At 46.2% G+C, this 25073-nt stretch overlaps 1 protein-coding gene across 6 annotated transcripts in view; it reads right to left on the minus strand.

Moving 5' to 3' along the window:
- Positions 1–708: 708 nt before the first annotated feature.
- Positions 709–25073, minus strand: part of usp9 (ubiquitin specific peptidase 9) — a 40658-nt gene continuing 16293 nt past the window's right edge. For all 6 annotated transcript variants that reach the window (XM_061823096.1, XM_061823102.1, XM_061823098.1 and 3 more), the window contains 35 exons: positions 24824–25030; positions 24005–24141; positions 21063–21196; positions 20877–20967; positions 20659–20772; positions 19627–19855; positions 19076–19171; positions 18792–19003; positions 18484–18724; positions 17137–17286; positions 16120–16240; positions 15892–16022; positions 14927–15205; positions 14702–14827; positions 14311–14448; positions 14052–14218; positions 13856–13964; positions 13629–13775; positions 13391–13537; positions 12971–13178; positions 12528–12748; positions 12256–12443; positions 12004–12177; positions 11101–11242; positions 10259–11015; positions 7917–8040; positions 7601–7826; positions 7369–7498; positions 7098–7283; positions 6362–6582; positions 6193–6281; positions 5080–5236; positions 3689–3901; positions 3213–3311; positions 709–2160 (listed from right to left, as the gene is read on the minus strand). In XM_061823096.1, coding sequence (XP_061679080.1) covers positions 1915–2160; positions 3213–3311; positions 3689–3901; positions 5080–5236; positions 6193–6281; positions 6362–6582; positions 7098–7283; positions 7369–7498; positions 7601–7826; positions 7917–8040; positions 10259–11015; positions 11101–11242; positions 12004–12177; positions 12256–12443; positions 12528–12748; positions 12971–13178; positions 13391–13537; positions 13629–13775; positions 13856–13964; positions 14052–14218; positions 14311–14448; positions 14702–14827; positions 14927–15205; positions 15892–16022; positions 16120–16240; positions 17137–17286; positions 18484–18724; positions 18792–19003; positions 19076–19171; positions 19627–19855; positions 20659–20772; positions 20877–20967; positions 21063–21196; positions 24005–24141; positions 24824–25030 — 6357 coding nt within the window. In that variant the 3' untranslated portion in view covers positions 709–1914. The remainder of the gene's footprint in view (positions 2161–3212; positions 3312–3688; positions 3902–5079; positions 5237–6192; positions 6282–6361; positions 6583–7097; positions 7284–7368; positions 7499–7600; positions 7827–7916; positions 8041–10258; positions 11016–11100; positions 11243–12003; positions 12178–12255; positions 12444–12527; positions 12749–12970; positions 13179–13390; positions 13538–13628; positions 13776–13855; positions 13965–14051; positions 14219–14310; positions 14449–14701; positions 14828–14926; positions 15206–15891; positions 16023–16119; positions 16241–17136; positions 17287–18483; positions 18725–18791; positions 19004–19075; positions 19172–19626; positions 19856–20658; positions 20773–20876; positions 20968–21062; positions 21197–24004; positions 24142–24823; positions 25031–25073) is intronic.

Raw genomic sequence — 25073 nt, forward strand, 5'->3', positions numbered from 1 at the left:
GTCGACACGTCAAAATACGAGCAGGATGGCCGCTCGGTACCAGTGAATACTCGTGTTAAAAAAAAATAAATAAAAAGCGGTAGTGAACATCCCCAAATCCAAATGTGCTTGTTCTCGAGAGGCCAACGAGCCAAAGTAGATGTACTTGAAATATATTTTCAAGTACATATTGTGGAAGTCTGCAACAAAAAAGTGCACAACATTTTTTTAAGGGGCCTGATCATTTGTTTTTTATGGATGAGGCCAATATCTGAGTATTTAAAAAAAAAAGCATTTAAGTTTCCTTTTTGAGCAGCCAAAAATTTGTTGGCTCTCTGTGCAAGGAAGCAACACAGACAAAGATTTCAAGTTCTTTATTTGCTAAGGGCGCAATGCTTTTTTTTTTTTTGTAGTTATATTTCTGTGCACAAAAAAAAAAAAAAAAAAAAACCTCACAAAGTGAAAGTCCACATCGCGACTGGAGCTCCAGAATTCAACGTCACACCATTGGCCAAAACAAAAGTCGGCAAAAAACAGGGCGCAGATTAGAACTCTGTACAGTCAATATCTTTAAAAATAACAAAAGGACAAAAATGTTCCTTTTAAATCAAATTCTATTTTTTAGTGAAATACAACAAAATAAATTCTATAAAATAAGAGCAAAATATTTAAATATAATACGGTGGGCAGAATATTTTCATTTGCAGGAGTATTTGGTATGTTTTAGACAAAAAAAAAAAAAAAAAACACGTATTCAAGTTACCAATTAAATACAATATTTACTGAAGTTTACCTTGACTACAGAATCACAAGTTAGTTGGTGTTGCAATGGGACTAACCAGCTATTCCTAAGCACCGCCCTGCCGCGGGGACCCCCCCGTGGCCGCCGAGCGAGATGGCAAGTCGACGGGATGCGGGTCTCCGAAGTTTGGGGGGGGGGGGGGGGGGGGTCCGAGGAGGGGGCGCTCGACAGAAGCTAAACCAGGCGGTCTATGATACACCACAAAAATGGTCACCAGTGCAGCAATCGTGTTGCATGTTTGTTTGTTTGTTTGTTTTTTTTTGGGGGGTGGGGGAGTTAAATGTAAGCTATTCCACCTGCAAAATTCCACTGCCAAATGTGAAGGATTATATGTGCAATTGAAAGCCACTTAGTCATACATTGGTTCAAAAATATTGTCCTTACTGGAGATGGGGGGGGGGGGGGTAAGAAAAAAAAAAAAAAAAAAAAAGAAACAAGAAAAACGCCCCCCTGTGGAGATGTGGAGTAAGATCAGCTTCAGGTCGTCATGAACATCTTGGGGGTGAGAAGCCATGCTAAATGTTACAGCACGTTGACTGCTTGAGATGGGGTGGGGGGCAAAAAAAAAACAAAACAAAAAAAAAAAGGCAATGATTCTCCAGCCAAATGTCGTCAAACAGGGTCAAAGTTCACCTGACGGCCAAACTAACTCGACACCTGGTGGGGGCGAACCAAGAACCGCAACAACAAAATGGTGAAGATAAACGCGTCCTTCGTCTTGGTCTACAGTTGCACGACCTTTGAACCGTCCCCCCCTTCTGTGGGCCGTTTTGCTCCCCCCTTTTCCTCGCCTCCATTTTTGTCCCAACGGCGAAGCGCAGCAAGTGATGCTAGCGGCCCATCCAACAATATTATGTACAACTTTCATCATCATCGCCAGCTCTGGCTTGTTAATTGTTTTTTTTTTTTCTTTTTCATTATTTCCAACTGTTAAATCCACGCCCTCTGCTCCTGCGGTGCCCCCCCCCCTCCCCCAGTGGGAGAACCCAAAGAGAGAGCAGAGGAGGAGGAGGAGGAAGGGGGGCGGGACCGCAGAGGCTCCAGGCACAGCATAGGAGGGAGGAGGCGGTGGCGGCGAAGTGGCTTCTGGGGGGGTTGGGGGACGGGGGTCGGGGGGGGGGGACACGGCGCGGTTACTCCTTAGACGGGACCGATGCCGGGGCCGGGACCGGGACCGGGGCCGGGGCCGGCTCCTCCACATTCTCCCTGTTCTCTTGTGCTCTGGGGCCCGTGCCCGGGCCCTGGCCGGGGCCGGCGGGGGCCGGGGCCTGCGCGGGGGCCGGGGCCGGGGTCGGAGCCGACGCGGGGCCGGGGCGCTGAGGATTGTTCATGTGCTGCGCGGCCGGCCCGGTGTACGGTTGCCCGTGAGGGTGGTTGTTCTGGAGGACAAGAGAAAAGTTAGTGCGAGATCCGTTTGGGTCCGGACACCACATCGGATCGGCCGCGGCATGTTGAAGCTCAACCATAAATGTATTGAATTTTATTCAAAGGCGCAAGGAGCCCGATTTACTCTTTTATGAAGTCGCGACTGACGCTTCGGCAAAATGCTAACCGGTTAGCAAGTGCACCAACGTTGACCACTTGAGGGGTTGGCAACCTGTGGCCCGTGAGCCATAGCGGCTCTTTTGGTGGTTGCATATGGATCGCAGGACACGCAAATGACGCAGAGCCAATTTGTCCTAGTGGGGTCGCCGTAGTGGCCGTCGCGGCGGATGCGCGCAGGCCGATCGGGTCGGAACAACTAATTACGGAAACGCTTTTGACCAAGGTCGCTCAAACCAAAGTTCTCAACAAGAGTGGACAGAATTTGTGGAGAGGGCCGATTCTGCTGTGTGTCGAAATTCACAGATGGGGAGAACGCCAAAGCGATGCTGCCAATAAATATTTCGACCACTTCAAACGAATAAAAGACACGCATTTGTCGGCAAGAAGCGTTCACCATCGTACCAGCTTGACATTAAATTCCGTCCACGATGAACGGACGGAAGTCTCGTCGCCCGCGTGAACTTTCATCTGACGGCGTACGAAACGGCCAGCACCAGAAGTCGCCTTCATGGTAAGAACTTAAAAGAATTGTCAGACTTATTGCCCTCCAAATGTGTTGTTCTTACACAAGTGCGCAACTCCACCGGTACTTATTGTACATCTCTTTATTGAGAATATTTGGCATTAATGGCTCTCTCCCGCCCCCTGCGCTGCAATCACGTGCAAGTAGCGCCATAATTGACCACCGCGAAGCCTCGGGGAGCAGTCGGCGGTCGTCCCACCCGGCCGGCTCCGCACGTTTTGGGCCTTTTCCCAGGAAACGACGCGGCGACGAAAGGCTCCCATTTCAACTGCTAAGGCTTCTTTAGAAAGGGTTCGAAAGGAGCCTTTTTGCCCCCCCGGGAGACTCGTCGCCGAGCTTCTTTGCGCTCATTCAGCTGCGTACCTGCTGGAACTGTGCGGTTCCGGGAGAATGCGGGTACAAAGAGGTGTCCTCGGGCGGGGACGAGTCTTGATCGTCGGGGGCTTCCTGTTCATCGGGCTCCTGCGACCAAACAACGTCAAGACGTCAGCTCCGTTTACAATTTCTGGATTTGGCTTCGGCCATACGCGATGGGAAAAGTCTGGAGAAGTCAAGGTCAGTTCGTCGCCCGAGCGAGCAACCCTTAAAAATACCGCAAGTGGTCCTGGCCAGAGTGCACTCTTAAAAACCACGACCCCCCCCCCCCCACCCCCCCACATCATCTCTCTCCTTCTCGCTGTCTGTCAAATAAACTTTATGACTCTCTCTCTCTCTCTCTCTCTCTCTCTCTCGGATTTGACCAACCGAGAGGTCCACCACCTTGCAGGTTCTGCTGTCCGCCAACACGCGAAAGGCCCAATGTACGTAGCGAGCGCCCTCATGTGTGCGTTTGTCATTACCTCTTCAGGGCAAAGCTCACAGGCCTTGGCGAGGGTCATGCGGGCACTGTGGGAGCGCTCCAGGAAGTAGCCGTTGGACGTCTCGTTGCTCTGGACCGGAGGAGACCAGTTGTTGTAGGTGTACTGAGGGTTGCCGGAGTACGGCCTCCTCTCCAGCTCGTCGCCCAGCCACTCCACGGCCCACGTCCACTTCCGTTTCAGGTCCGTGTTGCTCTGCGTGCGCACACCACGCCGACGTGCCGATTAATAGCCACTTCGTATTCAAAAGTCGAAAGGTTGCGATAATTACAAAGTGGGATCAAACCTGCCATTCCCCCTCTCTTTTGTACAATGTGACCATCCTGGGAATGAATTCAAAACACTAGTTGTAAAAAAAAAAAAAAGTTTGGACTGAGGGGTGCTTTCGGGACGCTCCGCAGATGCTGTCGGGGGGGCAGTGTCGACTTTGGTTCTTTTGAGGGCTCTCAACACTTCTCATCCGCCGGAGGAGATGACGCTCTTTAGCTCTGCGCGATGGTCCTTTTTCAAGGAAGCACTGCAGCCGTCGACCTGGATGCTGTGAGATTGACAGCCCGCCATGTTCTTCGGTCCCTGGCAGGTTCCCTTCCCTTGTTGGTTTTTAGGGCCCAACTTAGCTTTTAGAAGGGGACGCTACCCTCCTCCAAGCCAGCGAAGGAAATCCTCTTTGTCTTATCTTTGGTATTTCGTAACCCAGAGTTTGTTATCGGGAAATATTGTATATTACATATTGTTGGTATTATACGATCCACACAGAAAGATGAATTTCGACACAGTTTCTACCTGTTCACGGATGAATTCCAGTCAGTACTTTCAAAGCAGTCACGCAATCTCTCAATACTGTCTGGAGTCCATTGCTTCACGCTATTAGTAATTTTGTCTGACTTTTTGACTACATGGAGGTAAGCAAGAGCAAGCAAAATGATAATTTGGTCAAAAGAGCCTGGGGGGGGGGGGGGGGGGGGGGCCTCTATCTGCATTTGGGATACAGCATTTGCATTTGTCTAATATCTAACATGTTCAACGGCTGCAGAAGCTTTTCGTTTTGGCATGGATGAAAAACCAGGATAGCGAATATTTGTGGAAATTCACGCGGAAATAAAGCAGTTCACCGTCAGTGTTGCAGTTTTTCACGGACCATCACAGATGAGAACCACAAAAATCCCCCAAGCTAAATGAAAACGGCTGCTCGTAGAGCCGCCAGTCACCGCACCAGCAGCGCACGACGACGCGCGGGCGTCTGAAAACAGAACTCATCCTACTCGTCCATTTCGCTCTCGTCCTCATTAGGACGGCAGCTGAACTGTAGCCTAAGCCGGTTGACTTTAGGCCAGAGACGGAACTACTCGCGAGGATCTGCAAATCAGGCCTACCTGGAGGATCTGGTAAGCCACGGAGCAGTTGCTGAAGAGGGCCACCATGCACTTGATGCATTGGTAGGCCCGTTTCTGGTAGTGGTTCTTGGAACGCTGGATGGTGTCAAAGAGGCCGTCCCTGTCATCTGGAATTCCTTTCAGCACGTTATGGATCCTACACCGCCAAAACATGAAGAGCATTATTCGTATACGTTGCTATTTTGGTTGTGAGGACCAACCATGTTTGCTTCTTTCAACCAATCAGAATCAGAACCAGGTGATGTCGAGACAAAATTTTCTTGTATGACAACTTGTGGCATCTTTCAGTTATTGTTATTTATTCTCCTCCAAGACAGTCCACGAGTCACTTGAAAAACAGCTTTTTTTTTTTTTTTTTTTTTAAACGTCACCCCACAAGTTCTCGATTGGATCAAGGTCCCGGGATTGGACCGGTCACTCCGAGACATTAGCTTTGTTGGTTTGAAACCAAAACTTTGGTCTTGTTGAAGACCCCCTTTCAAAGGCAAGTCTTCTCCATATTTTCTTTCTAAGGTTTCCCCTCTCCAATCAAACTTTGTTCTTCTGAACGACCCATTTTCCTCAAGTGCTGGCTTCACCTTTCAATGATGATTCACTCCCGTTTTTTTTTACAGTATTGATGACCACACATTTTTTTTTTAACAAACATCCCAATTGCACAGCACTAAGTGTTTACGATGAATGTTGGGTCTTGTTGGTTTTCTGAGAAATCTACTGCACCTGGCAGGAAAACATATACTGAAAATGTGGATTCATCTGGTTCATCACATTGGACTGCAATTATTTTGAACACTGCCATCTACGAACCAGTTTAAACTAGATTAGTGGATTATGGTTTGTTACCATGAGCGTACCAACCACAATCTCCACGACATCAACGAGCACGACACCAAATCACCGTGTCTATTAAAAAAAAAAACAACCCAAAAAACCCAAAACTCAATATATTCTAAATTTATATCTTGTCTTGTTGACACCAGACAATTGTCGTGTTTGGGGGCGGGGTTACAATCCATGCAGTGCAAGACAATGGAATCTTCTAAACAACATTCTGACAATGAAATGTTTCTCCTTTGACCAATCAGGTCTGACCTGTGTGTCTGCCACGAGTCCTCAATGAGAAGGATCTGGAGCAGCAAGTCCAAGTGAGGCCTCAACTCGTAGTTGTAAGAGTACGCCACCTGTGCACAGCCCAAGAAAAACTTCCTTTGAGAACCACGCACGACCAAGAACGAGTCCTGCGCTCACGTCCCCGTTCTACCTGCCACAGAAGCTCACTGAGCACCGTGGAGGAAAACTGAGGGTTTTCCCAGCAGCTGAAGCGGAGCAGCTTCACAGTCTCCTCAGAGTTGCTGCAGTCCTCGATGATCTTCTTCACGTAGCTGGTCCTCACAAACAGAATCTCGGCCACCATCTGCTGTATCAGCATCACGGGGGCCGTGAGGTTGGCGTCCCCGTAAGGGTTAGGCAGCGGGGGGTTGCCTGCATAAAAGATTGGTGAGCAATTGTTACAATGGGGGGGGGGACAAAACAAAAAACCTAAAAAGATACACCCCCCCCCCCCCCTCCCCGCTAGAAGAGCCCTCAGCTCCGAGCTCTGGCAACACAGCACAGAAGCTCAGAGTGGCTGCTGTGTCAGTCATCACATCCTGAGCAAGGATGACAATCCTCATTGGGCAGCGGGTGCTTTCATATTTAACGTTTGTTTTCTTTGCCTAGGAATCATCTTTGATGGTTGGGCCTGGCCTGGCCTGGCACAATTAAAAACAACACAAAAAAAAAAAAAAAAAAACCAGACAAGCTTTTCTCATAACAGCCATCCGCCTCAAAACAAGAATTGGGTTGTGTTTGGATGTTTTGACTTTTCCTGTAGCTGAGATCAATTATTGTGTTGACACGTGACCAAATAAGACTTCATGAAGGGAAATTCAACTCGTGTCCAGCTCCAAATTCAGCGAGCTAAAAAAAAAAAAAAAAAAAAAAACCGAGACCCTCACCGTTGATGGAGGACTGCATGCGCGAAGACACATCGCAGCAGCGGACCAGTTGGGAGACCACCGTGTACAGCTTGCCCAGTTCAGCGTACTGGTACTTGATGGGGGGGCCGGGACCTTCATCCAGAGCGACTAGCATGAAAGTGGCGGGTACGTTCAGCTTCAGCAGTTGGGTCTTCTCTGCTAGGCCTACGCAGGCGTCGGGAGAGAAAGAATTGCAATGAGATGGCGGTCGATCTCGCAAGTCACGGCCGGCGGGGCGCACGCTCCTTACCAAGATTGGCGTACATGACAAAGAGGTTAAAGTACTGCTGCAGGTGACGGCCGTGTTCAGAAACCTCTCGTCTGATCAGGTTGTGGACAGCTCTTAAAAGGTGGTCACTTAGACTGAGGTTATCACAACCCTGAATCAGATGAAATACAATTCATTCGTTCGAGTGCACCCAGAGGGGAAAATCGCCCTAAAAATGGTCCCAAAAAACAAAACAAAAAAAAAAACCGTGAACCTGAGCAGAGGTTCCAGGCGAGGCAGTGGGGGAGGGGCAAGGACCGTCTTGCAGGGAGAAGTGAGCAATGAAGACGACGAGCTTGGCAAAGGCGCCGCGCACCTCGGCGCTCGGGCACTCCAGCAGGTACTCAGAGAAGCGGTTGGGGTAAGCAAACAGGATGTTGTGTGCAAACCAGTAGCGTACATTCTTACTGTGTCTCAGCAGGATGCAGAGAGCGTCATACCTTGTCGGGGACGACAAGACGACTTTAGAGGAGGACCAAAAAAAAAAAAAAAAAAATGGAGGGAGAGGACACCACGCGGCCGAGGCTTACCAATCACTGGCAGGACCCCTGACTACTTTCTTGGTGTGAAAGCCTGTACTAAAAAGAAAGCGAGCAGCCAGCTGAGCACTTATCATAGCAATGTCCTCTGCCTCGGGCAGAAGATGGTCTTGTCCTGACGGGGAGGAGAAAAGAGAAAAAAAAAAGAAAAGGGGGGAGGGGACATAAAAAGAGAATAGAAGAGGGAGGGAGAGAGAGAGAGAGAGAGAGAGAGAGAGAGAGAGAGAGAGTGGGTGGGTGTATGACTGCCTTTTCTGAAATCTTTTTACAAGCGATTGTCCTATTAGTCAAATAAATCACGCCCCCCCCCAATCCTCCAGTATTACCAAAAAAAAAAAAAATAATAATAATAATAATAATAATAATGGGGGATGATGGACTTCAATTCTTGACATACATGCTAGGACTGGGTTGGTGACAAATTTGGTGTACAACGATTTTGAGACTAGAAAATGCAAAACAGTATTTGCAATTAGTGTGCTAGTGGAAAAAAAGCTCACTCATACCGACGTTATATGAACAATTCATCTCAGAGTGCCGTGAAAAAAAATCCACAGGTGCTCCTTTGTCAGCGCTAAATTGGCCCAACGCGGCGTCTGTCCGCAATAAATTTTGTCAGCGGCACAAACATGGTTCCGGGCAGAACCTTGAAACTCTACAAAGTTCATTTTTGTTCAATGCTGAACGGTTAAAGCAATGTTTTCGTGCCAAAACTTCAGCTTTACAAATGCCACATCTGCTGATTATGCTTTATGCACTGTGGTAAAGATGTCTGCAAAACATGGTGCCATCAGTCACAATAAAAGCAATTATGGCCCAAGGCATGAGGATTTCGCCAAGTATGGTAACCGATCTTTCGGTTCCGTCGATTTTTGTCCAGGGAAACGGTGGGAAACGATTTTTCAAATCCCATGAGCACTTCAGAATAAAGCCTTAGCAGGCACGAGCATTTTGTCTTTTATGCTTAGCAACCGACATGTTTGACTAGCATTTGAGTGACCCGGATATGAATAACTCGACCTTGCGCATGCGTAGCGCAGAAGCGGAAACCGGTGCCGTTTGTAAACCACACTGACAAAGCTGGGCGATTTAATCATTTTAATCATTAAAAATAAAGGGCTTCATGTAGCTTCGTTTTATACAGATTGTTGGATTTCGTTGAGAACTTGTTTTATATTCCACACATGGGCGAATTTTATTAAAAGTAAGCCCTGAGATCTGGGAAACGGACTTTCGGTTCCGTGTTTTCTCAGGCCTCTGTATTCTTCCTGGGAGGGACTGAGGGTTATTAATTGGGAAGCTATTATTTGAGGAACTTCATTGATATGTTGTGGTCATCATCCACACGAGCGGTTGCCGCGGGGAACGCTCTGTGGAGTCCACTTCTCGTTTGCCAAGTCTTACTACTACCCTCCCATTTGTCCGTTGGACCTTGTTCATGCAAGTATCAGAACCGCACAAAACGTGAATCATCGCGGTCACTGCTGCCCAACCGTACGGGACTTGCACATTAATGACAAACTGGAGTCCAAAACAAATTGTGGAAATGGAGGAAGACTTGAGAAACTAATCACCATTAAAGAGACCATCTCCTCTCTATCTTTATACTGTCGTTTACAATATTCAGTGTAACAATAATTCATCTGAAAAATTGTGCTCCCACTGGGTGCTGATATTCGGGAGGAGCAAAACCTGCTGAAATGGGCTCATCTCATCGGTTAACTTAATTGCTGGATTCAATGGCTTTGAAAACCAAACCCAAAATGTTGGGGTTCTGATCAATTCAATAGCGGAACACAGAATTCAAAGTCAACATGTCGAAGCAGCATTTAGGTGATGATGATGCACACAAATGGAAAAAGTTGACAAAAGAAGTGAAATCAGCCCGAAGCGAGAAGGGAGGCTTCTAAATCCAGGTTCAACTTTTTAGAGTATTTCCATTTTAAAATGATATTTTGCAGTTTTCACTGTACTTCTCCCCCCCCCCCCCTCGATTTCAAATGTTTTTTTTTTTTTTTTTTTTTAAATGCTTTTAATCACATAAAGCACACCGAGTTACTCCGCTTAGAAAATGCGCTGTAAAGAAGTAAATTTGGTTTGCTTGACCTTTTCTGCCTGTGCGTTATGAAATGATGCTTCTTTTTTTTTTTTTTTTTTTTTTTTAGGTGGCATCTATTTGACCGAGGTGGGTCCTAAGCTCAACGGGCAAGGCATCTGTTCGAGAGCTCAGGTTAGCCACTATTTATCAAGTGCCCATTCAAGGAGGCAAAGGTTAAAATCGCCAACTGGGGTTCTTGAGAAGATTTTGCAGTGCCGAAACGCAGCGTACGTACCTGGAGGAGGGTTTAAATAGACACTGTTACAGGTCAGAAGTTTCTTAATGAACTGGAAATATTCCAGGCTGTATTGCATTCGGTTGTGCATAAACTGGACGTTCTGCTTGCGGACGCTGCACTCGATGACGCCGGGCATCTTGACCTGATGCGGCTTGGCGGTGGAGATGGTCAACTCCGAGATGTACTTGACAAGCTCACTGTCCTTGTCAAGAGAGTCCATACGCTCGTAGAAAAGGATGTAAGCGTTCCACCAGCGTTTTTGTCTGCGGTACGACATTCTTTTCATCATGTGATCAAACACTTCGCCCATGTATTCGCCACCGTAGCACTGGTTCTTCATCTCCTCCTCATCGTCCATCTTGCACTCGGTCACATCACCGTCGTCAAACTTATACCAGCGGTTTTTCTCTCCGTCGCCGCCGTTCCTCTGGATGATGTACGAGTAGTAATGTCCGCCGCTGGCCTGGCCCGAGTGGACCAGCACCCCCACCAAACGGTATTTGGAGCTGCCCACGGGCGTGGGCTCCGTGGGCTCGTTCTGCTGAATCACTTGGTTCTCCGGGTTCACGTCGTCACCCTCCATCTTGGCCACGCCGGCTACCGTGTACGGCTCCATGTCCAACTCCCTCGGGAATTCAAAGTAGTCGTTGAACTTGATGGCGCATTCCCGCTCCCAATCGTAATCGAAGCGTTTCAGTTGGATGGCGAGGACCGGCGGCAGCTTCTTGATCAGCAGACGCTTCACAGTGTCCACCTAGACGAGGGTGGGCAAAAATCAAAATGATCCATGAAATTCTAATTTGAAGTTTTAAGCCATCAACCAGGTTCTGTCCTCTTACCTTCTTGTTACACTTCTCACAGTGGTATGCATTGGCGCCCTCCAGAAGGTCTCCTTTCACGTACTGCTCCATGGAGTCCAAAAGGTTCTGGTGGTTTCTGATGTCTACATTAAGTGTTGTGAATGACTCCTCGCACTCGTATCTAAATACAAGTATAAAAAAGGTCATTCTTTGGCGTACCGAGATAGAAGATAAATGTTTACAGTCCCCTCCGAAAGTACCGGAACGGCAATGTCAATTCTTTTCTTTTTGGTGTATCATCAAGACATTTGGGTTTCAAATCATTCCATAAATGGGAGACCATCAGGAGGTCGGAACCTGACAATGACGAGCAGGCAAGGAGCAGCCGCACTACGGGGGAGTGGCAACTGCTTCCATGTGACGTGTGATGTTAAAAGCAGGTCTTTTTAGACAGTCATGGCAAGAAGTAACCCTAACCCAAGGGTGCCCATTAAACCTCTTTGTACAACTTTTGTTGGAACCCACCCACTTTTTAAGTGCGCAAAACTATTAGAACAGACAATATTGACATGCTGGAGTTGTTCCAACATCTAGATAATAATACCATGATATAAAAGCTAACATTCTAAACTTTTGTCTTCAGTATGCAACATAAACAAAGGAATTGACCTTGCCGTACCAAATCTTGTTGTAGTGGACTGCATAATTTCATGTAAAAACTTGAAAAGTTGTTTCACAGAGCAGCAATTTCAAACAGTATCCATTGCCTCATCAACACATTTTTCACATCAGTGATTCTCAACGGAGAGATGTTCGGGTTGGGTCACTGACCGCAAGGGGGGGGGGGGGGGGGGGGGGGATGGGGATGGGGGGCAATGTACTGCAAGGCACTTATTTGATGTTTTGAAATGACCCTTCTCTTCGGGATTCCAAAATAGTCACCTGTGAGGGCATCCCTGACAGATCTTCTGGTCTGCAAAAGAGCCTCCTAGAACCTTGCTGAGCATAGCAGGATGACCCAAGGCCTTCAGTGCTTCATCCAGACTATCCACCAAAGAATTGAAAAACTCTAAAGCGTCATGTTGCTCTCTTAGATTCACCGGCTCACCCCACAACCTGCAGGCAAACAAGAAGAAACTACTACAAACGTCTGTCAACCAAAGCAGTGGAAACGACTTCTTGTGAATTCCAGACCTGAATTGTTTCCAGAAGCCCCTCGGGACATAGTATTGAAGCCTGGAAGCAGCGAGGTGGCCAAAGATGACCTGCAGGTGACGCAACACCCCGATGTTGTACTCCTTTCTGTCCTCTGCTTTACTGCCGGGCTTATCGTCAAACTGGTGGTGATAGCTGAACACCTCGTCGCGAGGATCCACGTTGGTCTTTTGGAACAAAACCAAAGGTGATTCCGCGATGCCGTATTCGGCCGCCAAATACGTAATACACTAATCGTTGGTTGTCTGTACCTCATTCTCTTGCTTTTCGTCTCCCGACATGTCATCGTCCACATCGGTGCCCGTGCCCTCGATGGCTAAGATGCCGTTGCGAATCGGAGGGATCATGTACAGCTGCTGAATTACAGAGTTCATGTAACACGTAGCCCCGGCGTTCTTCAGACCCACAAAGCCTTTATTGGGCCGCGGCCCTACCGGGGGAAGGTATTCCCACTCTGTCAGAGTTTCACAGCCTGGGAGAAGACAAGGAAGGGGTCAAACCTTCAAGTGGGTTCCCAAACTTTGCTTTGGGAGCCAAAATGTACCACAAGAGTATTTCATAGGTCACATGGTAAAAGCAGGCTTCAGGGTTAGTTCTAATTAGTTTGTAGCTATTACAATCTGAAAAATAGCGCAATTCAAATTTGGAACCTAGGGGGAAATTCAAGTCCTCAAGCGTGGGAAACCCCGCTTACTCAAATAGTACATGTCCGTGAGCGTGTCAACGATTTGCTTGAGGTTGCGCAGACAGCCGACAGCAAGCGCCACCAGGAGCTCAAAGCCGGCGTTGATGGAGGCCGGGGTGCTGCACACTGGGATGGCCTGCTCCGTGGGGAACTCGCCACTCTTCATGTACTGCAGGTAAACGTTTGACGCCGGGAAGATGAAGTCGTCAATCAGCTCCTGCGGGGAGGAAAAAAACGTAAAATACGTGAACGGCAAGCAAAAGTTGACAAAAGAATACGAGTGATCTACTTTGTCCACCCATTCCATCTTCGTGGTGTTTAGACAGAATAGAGACTCACAAAAAGGTGGAAAAATCCTGAGCTTGTGTGTAACAATTCCCTCAAACTTTTAGTGTAAAATGCAACTGGGACAACGTGTTGCAAGTGCACCTTTATGAGGTTAGCTCCTCCCTTCTCACAGCCAATGTAATACTTCTTCTCGGGAGTCTGGAAGGCGAGAAGCTCCTTGGTGACACCAAGGTGGCCTTCCAAGATGGTCTCCTCCACGCCGGTCTCCCCTGTCCTCTTGACTTCATCCTACAAGACGGAAGTGGATCAGCATCAGCATCAGCATCAGCTCACGTTCACAAACGGCAACAGACGATGACAAAAAGACAAACGAGCCAACCCTTATCCTTTTGAGCCAGTCGATTTCATTGTTGAGCAACACCTCAGCATTTGGCAGGTTGATGTTGCTGTTGTAGGCATAGTTTAGAAGATGCCGGAGCAAAGTGAAGTAGTCCCCGGCGTGCTTAGCTCGCTCCTTAGCGGTGGTCTGCACGCAGGTGAAGAAAATCAGTATGCGCTCATCAGTAGGAAAAAGAGGGCCACGTTACATGCATGAGCATCACTCACCCCCAGCACTGTAAAAAGGAGGGTAATGAAGAAGAGGAGGGGTCTGTGGCCCATACAGCACCTGGTTGCCATCAGGAAAAACTGCTCCTGTGCCATCTGACGGACAGATCTTTCAAAGGTGTGGAGGGGGGGGGGGGGGGGTGTAAATGGCAACCCATATTTGCTTAACAAATTCAATACATCATAGCGCACTTACTTGCTGTGGCAGTGTAGCAGCAAGTCGATAATAAAAGTTTGCCAAGCCCTCTCCTTGCTGAGCGTGTCCAGGGCGGTGGGCATCAGGGCAAAACACAACGTCATCACTTCCAAGGCCTCGCAACACACCTGCTCGTCTTCACCGTCTGGTTCCTTTGCTGCATTTGTCTAATTACAAATAGGGGGTGGGGGAGGAATTATTTTAAAAAAAAAAAAAAAAAAAAAAAGAGGCGTTCCATGCCGGGGTAACTTGAATCTACCTTCTCGTATATCTTGCTGATATCTTCATTAGAACTGAAGACCAGCTGCACTGTGCCGCAGCCTGATGCCCAAACTATTTTCTGCACCGCTCGGATCACACAGATGTCAGGAATCGACTTTGATGTCTGGAAAAAATTCTGACAGGGGCGCAGCAAAATCAATTTCGTCAAGAAACCAATACTTAAAGGCTTTTTCTGCTCCAAACAAAATGATCAAGAACCACTTAAATCGCGCTCAAGGAAGTCCAAAGAGGATGAGTTTGTGTTAAAGAGGAGGATGCAGGACATGGAAAAGAATGCCACGCTGTGGCAACCCCAATAAAGCAAGAAAATAAACATGAAGGGATAAGTGGTGACATTTCAAGCCCTCTACAAAATTCTGTGCCGTTACCTCATCAGAAATCTGCTGTGCCAGGCGGATGGCGACATTGCGCAGCATACATTCGGAGGCAGGATTTGGTATATTTTGCAGAGCGCTCTGCAGCACCAGAGCCTGATCGTGAGTGGCCTGATTAATCTGTTGGGAATTGGAGAGTGGAGAAAAGTTATCATCAGGAAACTTTTCATCCAAACTTTCTTAACTATTGAGTTCATTTCTCCCAATTTGGAGTCTAACCGGGGAAACGGGGATGTTTCCCTCAGCGTTGGGCTGGCAGGCCTCCGCCACAGCTTTCACGTGCCCAAAGCCTACCGCGGTGAGGAGGAGTTTGGCTATTTTCAGCGCGTTGAGGTAAGCCCCACGCCGCGTTTCCATGTCAGCCGACGGCAGGAAGTTGTTCCGGGTGAGCATGCTCAACACGAGCGGCAAGCCACCGCTCTTCAGGAAGTTGTACTGAAAGTCGCTGGCATCCTCGCCCAGAGTGGCGCTGGCTGGCATTAGCAAAGCATACACAACCTGGAACACAGGCAAGCATAGTCTAAAACCAGATGGAACCCGCAGCCCTGACATCAGATCTGCATGCAGTGCAATTCTAAAAACCCTTAAAAACATTTCAAACAAAAACGCTCATGTCTAGAACATTCAATATTTCTTTGCTTATATTGGATGTTTTTCATCCATTTAGTATATCACGTGCAGGACTGACAGCAAAAAAAAAAAAAAGGTGAAATCAATCAACCAAACCTTTATTTATATACTAGCTGTCATACAAGGGTTAGCAAAGTGCTTCAAGACAAACTAAATGAGAAAGAACAATTGTCGCACAGGAGAAGCTGCAACCTGACGGCCCACCCAGTGAGGAAACGAGAGATTGTCCCTCTCCGCAACGTGTGTCGCTTTCCTACTGCAGATGGTTTCCCCACTTTGGAATAATAGTATGGCAAACTATAAAAACAGGCTGTATTGAACACACCGGCCCAAAGAGATATGGAGGAGACAAGGCTCTCCTAGATTTACACGGAAGCGACAGATTCTTTTACACCGTAGGAGATGGGTGGCCGGCAAGAAAACAGACCGAGAAGTACAATAGCATTAGCACGTGTGGAGCTAGGTGCATGTGGCTGATGAGATATCAAAAATGTGAGTGTGGCAATCCAAGTAGGTACTGTGCAGTGAATAGGATATGCTTCTTAGATTGTTACCTCAATGAGGTAGAGCACTTGGGAGGGCGAAGGGCCGAAGAAACGAGAATCCAGTGAAGGGCTGAGGCTGTTCTCCCCGAGCTTGGCGTGGTCCAAACACACAGCGCGCAGATTTTCCACAGTGGTGTTATCTACAGTGAAAAACAAAACAAAACAAAAGCAGTGCAGCGCTGGAGCAGACAGGATCTTTGATTCAAACTAAAAATAGCTGCTTCAAAATGAAAGTACCAGGTGGCATGAGTTTCATGAGAACTCTTGCGCCATCTCGAAGGAGGGGCATGTTGAGTTGACAGCCCAGGTCGGCCACCTGCCACAGGAAGGAGATGTAGCGCAGGTGCAGCGACATGATCTGCAAAACACACACGTGGTCCTCAATGAACGAATGACATTTCTTATCATAAGAAAGTGTACAATGCGTCAGCGGGTACATAAAAGCCAAATAAAGAATAATAAAAATATGTCTCAGTTGGAATACAACAAAAAGTATTGCTCAAGATATTTAAATGAGCATGTCTTTGCATTAATAGTGCAGCTAGAAGAAAGATGAGAATTCAGGGTGGTTCCTTATTCTCTTGGTCCTTGTTTTTGCGCATCTGTACTGCCTTTCAGCCGGCAGGAGCTCAAAAAGTTGATAACCGGGGTGTGTAGTATCCTTAATAATATTCTGAGCTCGGGGATGTTCGTGGGAAGTCGGGTCTCCGATTTGATGAGGACGCGGCAATCACCAACAGCGATTATCCATAAATTGTCATTCCAGCTCGTCCATTTTGTTGGCGACGGATCTGCCGTCGATGAGGATTGGAAGCAGTCGGCGCTCTGTGCGGGTTGTTCTTTTAGCCTGAGCAGGCGGCCGGACCGACTGGCCGGCTTCTTTCTGCTTCCTCTCCCTCCTCCACCTGCGCCGCTCCGGTTGCCTGACAATAATACGCGGTGAGCCCAGCGGTCTCGCTAGCTTGTCTCGAACGTTGTGTTTGCAGTGACTGTCTCTTGAAACTGCTATTCTGTGTTGGTATGCAACATCCAAAAGTTCCCGGCGGTTGTAGCAGTGTCGTCCCAAAGTGTAAGTAAGCAGATTGCGCAAAAAAAAAAAAAAAAAAAAAGAAAAGGAAAGGAAAATACGAACAGAAGCAGTGATAGGGAGGGCAATAAGCCTCTGCGTCCTTTCGCGCTGCCATCTTGTCAAGCACTGATAACAACACGACCTCGTGATGCAACTCTTCATAAAGTGACCGTGGACAAACTCACCACGCCAGGAAGACAACTCTCCACTTCAGGGTTGGGCCCCTCGCCGTAATGGTTGCCGTGGTTACCGGGCGATCCGGTGGAGGAGTCGGAAGAGCTATCTGGGCTGGACGGCATGTTGGCGCTCACTTGAGTTAGCTTGGCTGTGATCAGCTAAAAAAAATTGACACAATTAGTAACAGTGCTCTATTGGAACATATTCAATCATTTATTTAATGGAATTTAAAATGTGGTGGAAGGCTAGTTTCAAATCGAAGGCTAGATGGCCATGACCATATAAAAAGAAATAAATTCTCATGTGACCATTTCTCTTTGCCTTCTGCTCTCTACTTCTCACAAATACACACAGAAACTCACAACACCCCCCTCCCCGCTCATCCAATCACAAAGCATCTTCATGAGGATAAAGAAGTGACTGCTTCAACACGACAATAGTAACTACATGAAAGTTTAGGCCTCCATAGCTAGAAAAAACATTTGGGGCAAAAGTATACATTTGTTCTAGCAGCTACAAAAGCATCACAAGGCCATATATGACAACTGGATGGCTTAAAATAAAAAATGAAATAAAACACACCATCGGTGCGTCAATTCAGTCAAACAGCAGTGAGACGTCTCTTTAAGGTAATGTTGCTGTGATTGGAGGCTTTTTTAAAAAGTATATTTTATTTATCTAGCTACTTGTATACTACCTAAGTTCAGTCCACATGCTTCTTTTATGAAACATTAAAAGATGAAATGATAAAGGCAAAGAATTGTTTTCATTATTGTTGTAATCTGTTTGGATGATGATCTCGCTTTAGGTAGCGAGTGCGATTGGCATTCCTGCAGACCGACATGACGGCCTCACAATCTCGCCTTTTCATCGCAGGGCTCAGCCAAGCAGTTCACTCACTATCGGGTATGATTCTGTATTTCAGTATAAGGGCAAAGATCCCCAACCCGCTGCTGCGAAAGATCATCACAGGTGCCAGAGGAAAGGATCCAATTTCACCTTCGATGAAAATTACGCAGCTCCCAATTCTTTGTGTGAAGGCTGACTAAACGAGATCAGCGCTGTATCAAATTATTGTTTAGTCCCGCTGCGGCTAACCTGTTGCCCCTCTCCATAAAACAGGAAAAAAAAAAAAAAAAAAAAAAAAATCTACGCGTACATTGGCTTTATGTTGAATTCAAGAAGCCCAAATTTCACCGTCAGTCAACTTGTGAGGATTTTCAGTATTGATACTTTTTCTGATGTAAAACGGATGCCCGGATCAATAAAGGCTGAAACCGTGTCCTAGGAAACAGCAATTCTGTCAAGGTGCATCCCACAGAAGTGACATAAGACGCAAAAAAGGTGACAGTTACCGTTTTGTCCTTCAAGTTGAGCTGTCCAATCAGCTTTCGGTCATCAGCGGGGTCAACTACCTCCCCTCCGATGAAAAGTTCTATCTTGGTGTGCGCGGCATTGGCTTTGATGCGGTTCAGGATGCCGCGCCGCACTGAGCCAATCGTGTCGTTGGTGTGCGACCAAATGTCCAGATCATCCACCTGCCGCCCCTGGTTGGGGAAGCGCACTATCAACGTGATGTGTTTTCCCCGGAAGGCCCTGAAAGAGAAAACGTTGAACAATGTAGTCCATCCAAAAATGACGTCCATGGTGCTTGGACTTCCACCTCGACATGGGCAGGATGGTCCTCTCCTCGTGGTAGTCGCTGTCACACTCATTGATGTACTCCTTGAGCACAGTGAGAACTCGCACCATGCGGATCGCCTCCTGGCGGGCACAGTTGATGCTATCTTTATCTCCGTCCAAAACGCACAGAGTGTCGTAGGACGCCTTCAGACGGTCAAAACACGACTGGATAAAATCTTCATGAATTTCCACCTGTGACCCAATCATAATATCAAGTACTTTGTCATTCATTTGTGCATGTTCAGACAGAGTTCTATACTTTACCTGGTTGACTTGTAACTTTGGTCCAAGATTGGTGTAGATCTCTTTCAGCAGGTCTATCGCTCTGCTGGCAATGTCATCGCTTCCTTGAATTACGACCTGTGATCACATTAATCATCTATAAGGAATATTACAATGCATATCTTCTTGAAATCAGGGATGAACTCGACTGCAAGGGTTAACTGTCATAAGGCGTTTAAAAAGAAGGAAATTCCGATATTCCGATTTCCCGACCGACCCTAGAAATTTCCGCCAACCCTAACATTTTTACACCACGCAATAAATGTCAGGGGCGTGTTTTTCCACAGCTGCGCACGACAAGCGTGCCGCAGCTAAAGCACAGAGTTAAATAAGGTGTTTGATATGGCGTTAGTCGCCATCAAAACAACTCAAACTACATGGAAACGAGCGTCATGGGCAAATTAAAAAAGCGAGCGGGAGGGCGCGCACAACTAAAATGCTGTGTGCCACTTCCTGCAACCTGATCAGGCCTTGTGTATTGAAACCTTGTAGTCTTGTGGATGACAGACGAACACAAAATGAGCGCTTCTCACCCTCCACAGGTAGTCCAGGCCAATGAGTTCCAGGTCGTCCATCATGTAGGCCCTACGTTTTGCCACCAATTTCCCCTCTCTGCAGTTGACAGCCTTGAAGAACCTTTCAAAGCACTTCATGCCGTTCTCCGTCAAGAGGGACGGGTCCAGCTGCAGGACATTATTCTCAAAGAAGTCCTTGTTGATGTCGGGGTCAAGATCGGGTTCGTCGCCCATCAGTTTGGAGTACCTGCGAGGCAGCATTTAGGATGTTGTGCGAGGAAGGCCCAAGTGAACACTTCAATGGGTATCCTACACATTTGAGATTGAAAGAAAATGCCATACTTTTTTCCAGAGCCTTATTTTTAGAGTTCTCTGAAGTAAATAAACCTTTTGCAGTCAAAATATAATAAAGCGTTTACGACAACAATTTCTTTTCCCTGGAAACGCAGGCGTCATTCTAATTGAAGATGAGAAAAATCTGATTTACTGATGACATACATGGTACAGTACGGTTAGGTTACGGTCAGACTGGCAACGTTGTACTCTGCCAGTTTTGCTTAACTGGACGGTGGATAAAATTGTCGCAGGGTATCATTCAATACATCAAGAGGGAAATGTTCAGATTTTATGTCAGGCATTTTAATTGCCTATTTTGCTGCTTTCTTTGAGCTGTTTTCGTCCTTCTCATCTTTCCAAGGTGAATTCATTCTTCATGCTCGCCCAATTCCTCAGTCATGGAAGGTGTTGTAATCATTAAATGCGGGAAATGACTAAAATCACGTAATGTTTTAAAGGAGCTAATTTCTTTCCTCATAGTACAGTATTTGTCATTTATCAGACAATCAGAGTGTGTTAGGTTGCTGTGTTTGCCCATATAATCTAACGGCTCAGAGTGATGAGCAATAGTTTGGAAGAGATTTTTTTTTTTTTTACATTTATATATTTTTCATTTGTTTTCAAAAATAGAGCTGTTGCAACAGTCTTGACAACATGAATGTTTTCCCGAGCTGGAAATTTCTGAACTCAAACTCAAATTCTCACTGACAGTACCATTTGAAGCAGGCCTCACGGTCACAGAGGAAGACGGCGGTCTCGGCCAGACACTTCCAGATCTGCTTGGCTTGGGGTGCACAGAGCCAGAGCTGGCCATCTTTAAGGAGGAACCTGCGGAGAACACAATATTTAGAAATCGGTACTGGCAAACACTCTCTGCTGTCCTTTGGCTAGCTTTTTTTGTTTTTTTTTTTCTCTCCAGTGCCATTTAGTACCTCAAGAAGTTAAGTCTTTCCTGCACTTCCTGGACGTGGCTGTAGCGGCTTCCTGTTCGGACTATTTGAGGGTCAAATTCTGCCTGTTCTTCTGCGATCATATAAGAAGAAGAAAAAAAAAAAAAAATCATATTTATCCGTCTGGTTACTGACGCTCTACCCCGAATTGATCTCTTGAATGTTTACCTTTGGAGAACTGTCGCATCGTCTCCATGTAGGCGGACAGGTTCTCAGCCACCAGCGTGACCAGGGAATGGTTGTTTTGCAGCTGATTGATAAGGTCATGGCGGTAAAACACGTGTGGATTCTTCTGGGTTTGACTAAAAAGTCAACAGCAGCAAGAATGAGTAACAGGAGAGGGTAAGCGTAGGGGAGAGACATTGAGCAATCAAGCGAGAAATCCGTTGGCGAGGAGGACGGCAACACATCGAATAGTTTCTCGTTTGTATTCGTCAATGGCGCAGAGCAAGAAGATTTTGGAGCATTTCTGTGCAACAATATTAGCCAACATGCTAGAGATGTCAAATCAATAACTTTTCCTGCCTAGCACCCATGAAAAACACAAAACTAACTCAAACCACGGAGTTGCTTTGCATTGCTAAAAGTTGATCCTGTAAATGCCAATGAGTAGCTCCAGGAAAAGTGTTAAATTCATTTCCAAATATAACGCTGATTCCCCACTTGACGCCGCGCCCCAACCAGAGGCCTTCATCCACATAAGACACAAACGCCTCCTCGCGAGTGACCATTTCAGGGGGGAAAAAAGGGGGGGACTAAGTACAAACACGTCCGTTTATACTGCAAATACTGTCGGAAATCAAGAGGGAACTGCTTGACTCTGTTGCAAACTAAAACAGCAGCAGATATGGACTCCCACGGCGTTGTAAACGAATTCCCGGGAGTGTCTTCAAAAGCAATTTATGATAAGAGTGTGATTACATTTGATTTGATCACTCCACAATTTGCGCGTCCATGTGTGTGGTCCGGTGGAGCGACGCACTCGTTTGTTCCCAGAGTCGGCACCTGCACCTGCGGCTGTTTCGCTGCTTTTTGTCATGCCAAAACAGAGAATCCTCACATATTTGCAAACTGTAATATTTCTGGTTTATTTTAATCTGAGGAAAATCTCAGCTATTGGTCGTTAATGTGCTAGGAAGAAAGGCATAAAAGCTCCAGCTGGTGGAATTTTGATGGTGATGTTAGGTTCAATTCATTGATAGTCATTTCGCATCTGTGTCCCCGATGTCTACTTTTGTTGGCTGTCCTTGAATGTTTAGTCAAAGGTGAAACTTAAAGTATGCTTCTGTCCCAATGCAGCTACTAATATTAGCCAGTGTCATCTACTTTGCCATTACCCATGTATTTGGATTCATAAATGCAAAATCTTGAGTGAAATGATTATGTAAAGCACAAATCTGTATACTTATGTTTGTGACTTCATGTCAATTTGTGCTCACATTACCGTATCCCCCCGTTATTCGCGGTTCCTTACACGCCTGCAAATAACGAAAATCCGCGACTAATGGATGCGGTATTAACGCACACTTGTCAGCATGCATGTCAGCATGTGTGTTATCACATGATGGCGCTCACGAGGCAGTGAGGAAATATTGCATTCCACATTTGTAAGCAGAAGCATCTTACATCGCCCTACCCAGTGCCTTATTTCATGAGTCACTCTTTCATTTCTTTTATGATTTGCTAGTTATGCTATTCTGTTTGCTGTGGTGTGATCATTTTAGTTGCGACGTGACAACGCGTGTGCGACGTCGTCAGTAAGGACCGGCCTACACAAACAGTGTGCGGGGCAATGAAAACTACTTCTCTGCTCACAGGTGTCAAATGCAATTGTTCCTCATGGCCTCGTGAGCGCCATCTTATGGTAGCTTACATACACGCTGGCATGCATGGTAACAAAAGTTTAAGTGAACTTTGTTGGACAAGTCACAACATCTGCAAATGTTGCAACTCCGTGTGCACACGAGGTGCGCCATTCTAGAAGACAATTTAAGACCTCTACAATTGGGTAAATTAAACAAAAAAAAATAAATAAAAATCTGTGAATATGTGGGGCCGCGAACGGTGAACCGTGATTGGGCAAGGGCATATTAGGCCAATAAACTAGCAAATACTATTGATGAGCCGCATGTGAAGTTGATTTGTGTTGAATAAATACATCAACAATGTCACCAACTATGCGAACACTAACAAAATTTGCCCACTATTCATGAGAATTAATCATCAAGGGAAAAACTTTAAATATTAAAAGAATGATTCTAGACAACCCCTTCAAGTATAAATGGGGACGTGCAATAAAAAAAAAAAAAAAAAAATAATTAAAACGTTCAAAACAAAATGTGAACCGCCTTTTGAATGAAGGAGAAAAAATACATTGAAGAAAGACGCAATGTGTCCCAAATACTGTTACAAATGCAAAACTTTTTCAAGAATAGCCACATTAAACTGTCTGTAACCGATTTAAGATGAATCATTAAGAGGCAGTGAGTACAGTAAAACGGAGTTAAATGGGTACAAGGCAAGAAGAAACATCTCTGATATTTCGGTGCTGGCATCAGGAGGTGTGGAGCTCCATCTCAAATCACCTTGCGTGATTCTGTCTTTAAGATGTCTAGAATTGGGTTGGGCTGTTTGGTTCCGGTCGGCGAAAGCTCAGTTACACATCTATACTTCAAATTGGAAAAGATTATGCCATAAGCTAAGTATCTGTAGCTTTCGACATGCAGTCGGGAGTTCAAAGACAAAAGACTTGTCATCTGATCATTTGAGATGGAACCCAAGAGATACTTGGCCAAAGCGAATTCATGCCAGAAATGTGCACTATAAAAGTACATGTGTCAAAGAGAAAAGATGAGATTTTGGACAATGGAGAAGCACGGTCAACCCTGGGACTGGCACTCAACTTACCCCACTAAGTTCATTTGTATGTTAATTCGCATTTTCCTTCTGAAAAACAACAGGCATGCAGACTACTAATTGTCGATAAGGAACTGTGTGACAAGAATTACAGCTAAGGAAGAACAGAACAGAACAGAACATCTGACTGGAAAGCCAGGTTTGCTTGTTTGTGCTCGTCTGTGAACTTGAGAAGGCGTCGGCCGTGAGCTAACCTTAAGTTTTGTGGAGCTTCTCCAAAAAGGCTACAGATCTCTCGGATTTGCTTCAAGGCAGGAATCACCCATTTGTCATTGGTTCGCAGCTCCTCTATGAAGCGATCGATCCACTGGATCTTCTGGGTGTCTCTGTCCTGTAAAGAAATGCAAAAGGGACAAACACGATTCAAGTCCACATCCTAAACGTACAAGACGATGAAGATTTTTTTTTTTTTTTTAAAACACTAACTCAGACCTGCGGTTCATAATTGGAAATCAAACTTGCAAATACTCACGACTTACATGTTTTAGGCAAACTTTGACATCCGAGAGAAAACAAACACGTGCACAACTTATTTGCACTAAAGTTTTGTGGGGCCCATGGTGAGGAAAGAAATAAACTAAATAAAAAATTGTACGTTTCCAACATGCGTTAGCTTGTGACAGCGCTAATGTGATTCGGCAAGAGTCGGGTGCCCAACGGTATCAAAAAGCATCATAGCTAAAGATTGACATCCCACAGAGCCAATTGGATGCCAAGAAGATGCTCTGGCGATAGCCAATGGGAGAGCAGCTCTATCGTGCCACACAAACCAAGATACAGGATATTTATGTTCGCTGAAAGATTAGGGAAGGGAGGGGTGGTGAATCCAGTGCCTATTTTTTGCTTTTGTATCCAGAATTTCCTTCGTAACAAGAGACAATATTTTTCCGAGGAGGCGTTTCGTTAACTCCAGAGGTTCGTTAGTAGTAGGTACCACTCTATAGTCTATACATACGCAACTTTTTAATGCAACGTTTTCCATAAATCAAGAAAAAGAAAACTGAAAAATATACCTGGGAGCAGCTGTAATCTAGGATTTTAATGTGAGCGCTAAGAGCTTGATCCATGATATCAACAGGCACGTCGTCGCTGTGAGCCAGGTTCCACAGTAGATTGAGCACTTTGTGGGCCATCACACCATCCTTGTCGTCTTCGGCAAGGCGGCGGATAAGTTCTAACAGTTTCTCGCGCTGCTTCTTGCTGGCGTTCGTCCAGCTTGCCTGCATGAGAAAAAAAACTGTTGTTTGTTGGGGATATCCACCG

This window comes from Syngnathoides biaculeatus, chromosome 6, assembly GCF_019802595.1.
Source record: "Syngnathoides biaculeatus isolate LvHL_M chromosome 6, ASM1980259v1, whole genome shotgun sequence".
Classification (NCBI taxonomy): domain Eukaryota; kingdom Metazoa; phylum Chordata; class Actinopteri; order Syngnathiformes; family Syngnathidae; genus Syngnathoides; species Syngnathoides biaculeatus.